This window comes from Mesocricetus auratus, unplaced genomic scaffold (assembly GCF_017639785.1).
Source record: "Mesocricetus auratus isolate SY011 unplaced genomic scaffold, BCM_Maur_2.0 Super-Scaffold_100003, whole genome shotgun sequence".
Classification (NCBI taxonomy): Eukaryota; Metazoa; Chordata; class Mammalia; order Rodentia; family Cricetidae; genus Mesocricetus; species Mesocricetus auratus.
Window position 1 is genome coordinate 832,298 of NW_024429188.1, and position 9,476 is coordinate 841,773.

Genomic DNA, 9,476 nt, shown 5'->3' on the forward strand with positions numbered 1-9,476 from the left:
ACACACACACACATAACCCTCCACCCATAGTCCTCCAACTTAAGTATCCTCTCCCATCTTCCACTCTTAAGCTCTTAGTGGTGTGAGTCATTCGGGTTAAGAATGTGTAGTTTAGGTCCTTTCCTCATGTACAGCATTCAAAAGAAAATGGGTAATAACTTACCTAAATCATATATATCAACAAAGGTATACATCTTGCTTTCACACTGTCATTTAGTAAACTATGAAATGTAGATATTTGTAACATGACCCGATTCAAGAACAACTTTCATTCCAGACCTTAGTTCCACCACAAAGAAGCAAAGTCCACTAGGAGATCATCAGCTTTGCCAAGAATCTTGGAGATTCTCTATTCCAGATACACGAAACCATTCTTGACCATGTCAACAAAGCGGATTTCTGCTTAAAAAGACCTTGTTTGGAAGGTATCTTTGATTATCTGCTACAAACTTCCTAACAAACTTCCTAACAGCAAGCCAAATTTTTGATTCCTTGTTTCATCTGAATTAATCTGCCCTCTGGAGGTACTCCAAGTAAATGTTAGTGCTCTCCTGCATGGCAAGCCTTCTATTACTTGAAGCTACCCACAATCTCTTTAGATGAAAGCATTCCTGACCTTTTCAATAATTATTGTGTCTGTTTGTAGCCTACTCACCATCTTGGTCACTTTCCAGGTTATCTATGTACATCTTAATTGCAGCACTTCAATATGACCCTATCTCCCACATAAACTATCAAGTACAGGACAAAACATTCTTTCATCGTTCTGTGCACCATGCCTCTTCTAAGAAAAAGTCTAAAATTTCATTACATGTGTATGCATTGTAACCTCACTCAGTTAGCTCATGTTGAACTTATAGTCAATAAAAACCAGAATCTTCTTCATATATGCTACTCTCAAGTCACATGATCATCTATCTACTCTTGGTGGCTCAATTCTGAAAAGAATAGCAATTCATATTAGATCCTTTTTTATTTAATCCTACTAGGTTCAACCTTCCTCCAGCCTCTCTTTGTTTCTTGTTGGTAACATTAAGCTACATTTACTCTGCCTTCTGTGTACATCTGCAAGGGGATAGGATCACTCAGTATTGATTGGCACACTTTTGACCAAATTACGTCCCATCTACTCTCCAACTATTATAATTTGATTCTCATCTTTCCCAATGCTGAGACAGTTTAATAGAGTTCCTCATGTTGTGGTGACCCCCAACCATAAAATTATTTTTGCTGATACCTCATAACTGTAATTTTGATATGGTTATGAATCATGATGTAAGTGTCTGATATGCAGGACATCTGATATGTGACTCCTATTGAAAGGTCTTTCCACCCCCAAAGGGGTCATGACCCACAGGTTGAGAACCACTGATCTAGCCCATGCTACTCCATTCTATTCTCAAGGATATTTTAAGGAATTGTGAAGCTGGGCGTTGGTGGCGCACGCCTTTAATCCCAGCACTCGGGAGGCAGAGGCAGATGGATCTTTGTGAGTTTGAGGCCAGCCTGGTTTACAGAGTGAGCTCCAGGACAGCCTCCAAAACAATACAGAGAAACCCTGTCTCGAAAAACCAAAAAAAAAAAGGAAAAAAGGAACTGTGAAATGCCTCTGTGAGGTACACAATTGCTATTGTCTCCTGAGGTCTCTGGAGGCAGCTCAGCATAAAGCAGACTGTAGCCCAAGTGGCCCATGTCATCACCAACTTCAGATACACCACATGTATTAGGCCACTGTAAACAGATATTATTAAAAAGCAATTTCAAATATTATCCTAACCCAAATGTCAGAAAGTCGGGGCTCTAAATTGCTTTTTCATTTATGACAAAGTTGGTTCTTATGTGTGCATTTTTATGTAACCTGTTCCAGGGTAAATAGCAGCAAAGATATATTTACTTAAGAGATAATGAGCCTACTTAAAAATCAGGCCACCTGATACAGAACTATACAATCTCTATGACAGATTAATAGATTTACATATTAATAGACCTCACATGGTACAATATACTGAACTGGTTAGGAAAACATTCTGGAATCTCAGAATTGGTTCAAATCTTGAATCTGACACTTGATAGCAGTATAACCTTCAAAGTTATCTAGCCTTGTGTGTAAACCAAGGAACATAAAAATGATGCTATCTTATAAAGTTGTTAAGATAATTGAACATAGCAATGACTTTGCTAGGGATTATTGCTATTTCAATGTAACAGAGAAATTAACCACGTGACAAGATGCTATTGTGAAATGCAGTTAAGGCAGAACATCACTTCTTGTTTATCTTGATTACCAGTAATTCTTTTAATCGTCAACTATAGAACATTTTCCTGAAATTAGCTTGTTTGCTAATATACACATTAGTCCATGAAACTTCTCTCTATGTGTGTGCCTTGTGTGTGATGCATACACATGAGTGTGCAGGTGCACATAAGCCTGTAAAGGCCAGAGCAGGGCATCAGGTGTTTTTCTCTACTGCTTTCTGCCTTATTGCCTGAGATAAGGTCTCTCACTGAAACAGTTCACCTTTAGAACAGACAAGCTTTTGGGATATCTCCAGCCCACATTGCTAGGGTTATAGGCATACACAACAATGCCTTCTGTTTTATGTGAGTGCTGGGGGATTCCAACTCAGGTCTTTATAATTACAGAGCCAGTGCTCTTACCCACTGAGCCTCTGGTCTAAGACTTTCTGAAGTTGGATTTTGAATGCGCTGTCTTAAAATGCCTCTAGCCTGTCTGTGCACAGTTACAGTGAATATTACTGCCACTGGATGTTGGGACAAAACAAAAACAAACACAGAACCCCTTTCTCAAAGGTTGGACTTTGTAAACATTTGACTTTGTTGGTTAAAAGAGCTTTTATCAAATCTGGGGAGTGGGGTGTCCAAGCCCAGATTCTAAAAAAACCTAAGCAAACATCTATATCACTTGATAAAACTTGCTCCTTCTTGTGTGTGGTCTGTCTGCTGCTTGATGTCTGCCAAATCATGTTTCTCCTTTCTATTTTTATAAAATTGCTTTTCCCTCAAGTGTCCCAACACATTCTGGGAAGACAGCAGCATAAGAATAGGTTCTTAATTCTTTTTCTTCCTCTAACAAATTGACAAAAGTGATAGAAACAAAAATTGAGCAATACCTGTCAAAACAAAAAGGTCAACAGAACTCTCAAGGGATTTCAGGGAAATATAATATATTAAAGGACATTGCTACGCTTAAGGAAGTTCTGTGATATCCTGACAAATTTAAAAACTCATGGCACAAACCTTAAAGGACAAGGACTGGATGAGGAAAGCAGTTGAAGGAAGTCATTTCTCTTATTTCTGCCTCCCAGTATTTTTTAGAAGAAAACAGTGTCAATCTGGAAAGGTCAAATTTACCAGCACTTCAGCTTTTTGCTTTGACTAAATTAAAATTTATGCTAAACATTTTATTAGGTAAATCTAGCTATTTGGCTTGAGTCACTAATTATTTGAGTTACTTTGTAAATGCGAGACATGGGTCACATGTCTGATCCCTGTACTAGGCCCCAATAACAATTACTCCATTTTGCACCTATTTTGACAGAATTTAAAGCACACTACATTCTGTAAGAGGGCAGGGTCAGCCACACCAAACACAAGGTATCTCCTGATCATGGGTTCTCAACTAACGTGGAGGTCTGCACCAGAAGCAGAGTCCCTTTTGATGAACCAACAGAATTTGTTTCAGTGTTGTGTATCTGTCCCTACTTCCCGTCCCCACTCACCATAAATGAAATAAGTACATATACCTGTGCATACATGAAGTAGAGGCCAAAGAGGCAAATGAGCAGTTGTCTTGGTGATGAAGTTCTGTTGATGGTGAAGTTCTCCTGCAGGGACTGCCGCTGCCTTAAGCTCCCACCTTATTACTGCTTGCTGCTGAATTACAGGCATTTGCCACCTAAGAATATTTCAGGAGAGGGTAACCTTCACACTGAACAGAGGGATAGCCATTCAGGCTATATCTTCTTGATTCAACAGTGACTAAGTGAATGCACTGTTCAATAGATGAAAAGAACCCAAAATAAAAACAGATTATTTAAAAACCTGCAATAAAATAATAGGAAATATATCACACAAAAGGATTAACAGCTGAAAGTGAGGCTAATGTAAAGGCTTTTTTTAAATTAATAAACTAAAAAGTGGGAGAAATGATGAATTTAAGACACAGATCTTTTCTGGAATTAAACAGCATATTTTTTAAAATACACATTGGCAAAACTCGGGGATTCACTGTTCCCTTGGATGTTTCAAATAAATGTATGTTTAATTTCCTGAGCCAGGCATCAGATGACATCCAGCTTCTTACGTGGCAACTCATTTACTGCCATTTTCTATGCCTGCAGTTTTGGTATTTACTTCTAAAATCATTCACATCATTAAGTCTTAAATTTATTATTTTAGGCTATCTGTGAGGATTTTAAACCCTCAGTACCATTTCCTAAGCTGTTGTTCTGAGAAACATGGATGGGCCAGATGTTATTAGGTATGTTTAAAAGACACTATTTAAAAATAATTATGGCCAATATTTACTGTACAATGACTCTTATCAGGAATTAAGTATACAAAAATTTGCAAAATTACTGGCCTTCTCCCGGGGAAATGTTTCTTCACAAAGCAGAATTGCTGCAGCAAACACATTCTGGCTAAAGCAAAAAATTAAGACCAAAATGCTACTCTCATCTCTTAGTACTGCTGTACAATACGCAGTACATGCAATTAGTACCTATGCTATACATTTGACAAAGAGGGCATTCAACTTACCGTTGATAGATCAGCTTACCAGGAAAAACTCAAAGAGATCAACCAGAATTTTATGAAACAGGGCTTGGTGAATTGCTAATCTAAAATAATGTCTGAAAATAAATTTTGTATAACAAAAATGACATTAACACACTAGAAGCTCCCATTAGTAGCACAATGTGCTTCCTAGTGTAATACCTAGGAACTCAATTACCAGGAAAATAAAATTCTCTCAAAGGATATAAAAAGTTAGTCAGTGAGATCCTGCTTTAAAAAATACTCCCAGTAACCCACACCCCCAACTAAACAAATGATATAAACCAACCTGTTTCTAGAAAACAAAGGAATACTGCAGTTGTCCACATTTTATCTACTTAAAATAAACCCAGCCAAATTCCCAACATACTGTTTTGGGGAAAGCCTGCTAATGGTAACATTCATCTGGTGAAGAATAAATAAAATAAAATAAATATGAAAACCATCAGAAAATTGAATATAAAAACGATCACTTGGAGGATATTCCCTAACATATGAAGTCATACTCCCACCTCAGACTGGTAGGCAAGGCCTATAGAATTCAGTGGAACTAATGAAAATTCAAACACAGACCAGAGTATGAATATGTACATTTCAAATGTGTGAGGAAATGCTAATTAACAATTGGTTAATGTTTGGGGGGCAATAATTAGAACATCTAAAACTGCATGTGAAAATAACCTTGTGTAGAGCAACACTGTTAAATAAATACTTATGGGGGGAGCTAACCCTTATGTGATTCTAGAGCCAAAAGGCAAAAAGGAACAGCTGTGTCCATTTTTAATTTTTTTTAATTTTTTAGACATTTTAATGCATTTTTCCCTGTGCACAAGAGAAATAACTGATAGAGTCAAAAGATACACTTTCTTTATACATAGCAGTTAAAAGTAATGCAAACATCACATGACACTTCCAGTAAGTTACATTTCCAATTACAAATCAAAATGCATATTAGGGTCTCTTCATGGGAGAAGCTGAGGAAATCTTAGGTAAAGAGCACTTTCCTGGCATTACTACACTGATCCTTCAGGCTGCACAAAGATTAAGGTCATATACAATCAATCTGCAACTGCTGACACAATGTTACACTGTAAGTTTTCTGTACAATTAATGTATACTTAGAGAAACCAGGATAAACATTTCTACTATATTTTAACTGAACTTGCCTAGCCAACAATTTCACTGAGAAATTTATCAAATATGCTGTAAGATTCTACAAAATCGTGAGACATACCTAGCTTCAGGAATATTTCTTATATTCTTTCTCATTTTGGTTACACATATTCTGCTCAGAGATTCTACAGTAATACTTCTAGATGTACACTTCCAATTGTGCTTACTGTACTGTGTACAAATAATAGCAAAAACAATCAATGAATGGTATAAATCTTACAGCATTTGCTAGCAAAAATACATGCCAAAGTCACAATAAGCAGTATTTTACCACAAATTAGAGAGCTTCAAATAATTTGCTTCTGTTTTTAATATCTCCATTCTACATTAAATTACTATCATAGGCTAATGTTTAAAATGCAAATAAACTGGACATCTGTAAGACAGAACTTGTTCACCCAACTGTGGAGGCTGATACCTGTTTCCAAAAATCACAATAAATGCAGAATAAAGAGAAGTGTTTGCATGCAACACCTTTGAGTGAAACAGCATTGATCCCCACCACTCAAATCAGAGAAGGAAGGAAATCCAAAGAAGAAAAGGAAGGAATGAAGGAGGGAGGGTAGGAGACAAAGAGGGAAAGGGCAGGCTGGAAGGGAAGGGAGAGAGAGGGTGGGAGGGAGGGTGGCGGGAGGAGGAGCAGGAAGAAAAGGAGGGAGGGACTCCACCTTAAAATGCATCCTTTTAGATTTATAAGTAGACAGATTTAAAAGAATCAAAATAAAAGTAAAGCACGATTTTGTGTGTGTTTAAAGATTTAAGAGCCATTATCAAAAATAAGATACATTTTTTCAAGGTACAGAAATGTAATTACGATGGCTGGGAGCCCAGCAGCCTCTCAATGGCTGCATTGATGTCGCCTCCTGTTGCTATTAGGGCCTGCAAGTTTGCTTCACGATTTAAGAACCCCATAGCGTTGAGCTGATCCATTTGCTGCTGAAATCTCACTTCTGCATTCAGCAGCTGGGTAGGAGATGCTGCAGCCAGAGCCTGCACCATTTGCTGAATGAACTGATGGTTGTGTCCAGAATCTGATGTCGGACTTGTGGTATCAGTAGGTGCAGAGCTGGTCACAGTGGTTGCAGTGCCGGTGGAGCCAGGAGAGCTTGCAGAGCCAGTGGGTCCAATAGGCCCAATGGGACCTATGGGGGTGAAAGGAACTATAGGACCCATGGGCCCTATGGGAGTGACTGTGCCCACAGGGGTTATGGTGGTTCCCAGGACTCCCACCCCCACACTGGGAGCGAAGCTTGGAATGAGGCCAGGTGCTTCAGTGGCTAGTGTCTGTAGCCCCTGCTGGATCTGCAGTAACGCTTGCATTGCTCTCGGATTTGACATGGCCGCAATTGTGTCTGGATTCTGCATCTGCTGCAGGAAATTCGGGAGCTGTGGACGCATCTGCTCTTGCAGCTGAGGATTTGAAGCAAACAGTGGGCTACTCATCATCATCTGGGCAGCCAAATCTGGATTCTGGCTCAGCGACTGCATCATGCTTCTCATGTAGGGTGCAGACAGCATATTCTGAATCAGCTGGGGATTTTCAGTTATCTGCTGCAGCAGGTTCTGCATTCCTGGGGTACTGAAGACGCTAGCAACATAATTAGCTGCCGCCATGGTGTTCCCGAGGGTAGTACTACTGGAGCTACAGCCAGGCATACTGTGACTGCTCGTGGTCGTGGTGTTGGTCGGAGAGCTCTGGGTACCTGCTGCCCAAGGATTGGGCAGTGGATCCCGGTTTTCGGTGCGGGAAGGCTGGGAGCCCTCCCCTGAGGAACCGCTCCCCACCGCAGCAAAGGGGTTACCCCCAAACTGCTCCTGTGCGGCACTCAGCATGGGCTCTTGAATGTCAGTGTACATGCGCCGTAGAGCATTGTAGCCACCCGGGATGCTTTCGAGATTACTGAGAGCCAGATCTTGATTTCTCATCATCTCTTGCATCATGGCAGGATTCCTGGCGATTTCCAGAGTCTGCCTCATTATATCTGGGTTGTTCAGTAGGTGACTGATTTCTGGGTTTCTCTGAATCAATTGTTGCATCTGTGGATTGGCCATAATGAGCTGCCTCATCAGATCAGGATTCGAAAGCATGCTCTGAACAAAGGGATTTTCCATGATCTGGATCATCATCTCAGGGCTAGCCATGAGCTGCTGCTGCATGTGGTTCTGAAGCTCAGTGAAGCTGGTCGAGTTCAAACCCAGGCTGCTAAGGCTAGCAAGTCCTCCCAGGGTCCCCGACGCAAACGGATTGTTATTTGTGAGAGAAGGTGTGGTGAGACTCCTGGGAGCCGTTGTCGACGCTGGCGCCGTTGACGCCGTGGTGGTGGTGGTGGTGGTCGTGCATGTTCCTGCGGTAGTGCTAGGCTGCGTGGTGGACTGGCCCTGAGGGCGGTTCTGGCTTTTGATGACAAGGTGAACAGTCAGTCCATCATGGATGCCATGCTGCATCAAGGTATCTTGATCTTTCAAGATTTTTCCGGCAAAAATCAGCACGAGCTGATCGATCTGCGATTTGAAGCGTTTAGAAATCGCTTCCTTAAACTGCTGGACGGTGCTATTCTCGGGCACCGCGAACTCCTCTTTCTCTTTGGGGGTTTTCACAGTGACTTTGATGATTTTGGGCTCGGCCTGTGCAGTGGCCGCGCCTGGGCCCGCAGCAGGGCCGCGGGAGGGGCGCGGGGGGCCGCTGCTCTCGCCGTTCTCAGCCATGGCGGCCGCGGTGACGCAGGCTGGCAGGGAAGGCGCTGGCGAGCGAGAGGGCGCGAGGGAAGGAGGAAGGAAGGAGGCGCCGCAGCAGAGGACTGGGCGGCCCCGCGAGCAGCGCGGAACACAGTACCTCAGAGATGAATGGAGGCTGCAGCTCCCGGTCGTCGGAGGCGCACAGGGTTTGGCGTAGGCCGCGGCCGAGCGCTGAGCGAGCAGGTCTCCAGGCCTTCTCCGCCGCCGCCGCCTTGTGACTGTCCGCGCGCACTCCCAGCAACTCCCGCAGCCGCGGTGCCCGCGCTCCCGCCCCGCCCCGCCCCCGGCCCGGCCCCGCCCCCTGCTGACGCGGCGCCAGCCCAGCGACAGGCACTCGGGCGAGCGCAAAACTCCCGGCCTGCAGGGGGGGGGGAGAAGGAGGGAGAGAGAAATAAACAAAGAGAGGGGGAAGAGAAGGAAAAGGAAGGAGGCTGGAAGAGAAAGCCAGGGGACCGGGGCGAGGCGAGGCGAGGAGAGGGGGAAGGGAGGAGGCCAGGAGGAGAAAGAGGGAGGCAGCTTCTTTAGCAGCCTCTGAAAGACCAATGGAGAATGTGGATTCGCAATCTGGGAGGCAGTGAAAGGATGAAAGCCTGAATTGAACCGAGCCCATGCAAAGGACGAAAAATGAATAGTAAAGAACTCTGACAAAGCAAAAAGGGAAAACGAACACCCGGATGGGGGAAGGGCGGCCATGGCGGGAGCGAGCTTTTTACAAAAGAAACGAAAAACGGCCAGCAGGCCTCTAAAATATGATTATGCTCGCTACTAATCAA

The 9,476-nt window shown here is 42.8% G+C and overlaps 1 protein-coding gene across 1 annotated transcript; it reads right to left on the reverse strand.

Moving 5' to 3' along the window:
- Nucleotides 1-5,567: 5,567 nt before the first annotated feature.
- Ubqln2 (ubiquilin 2) lies at nucleotides 5,568-8,939 on the reverse strand. Its single transcript, XM_005086980.4, has one exon. It carries the CDS (start codon nucleotides 8,671-8,673, stop codon nucleotides 6,778-6,780), a length of 1,896 nt encoding a protein of 631 aa, XP_005087037.1. The 5' UTR covers nucleotides 8,674-8,939; the 3' UTR covers nucleotides 5,568-6,777.
- Nucleotides 8,940-9,476: the final 537 nt, after the last annotated feature.

What these genes read in the sequence shown, in the direction of transcription:
- Ubqln2 (XM_005086980.4), bottom strand. Translation starts at nt 8,673, where the DNA reads ATGGCTGAGAACGGCGAGAGCAGCGGCCCCCCGCGCCCCTCCCGCGGC.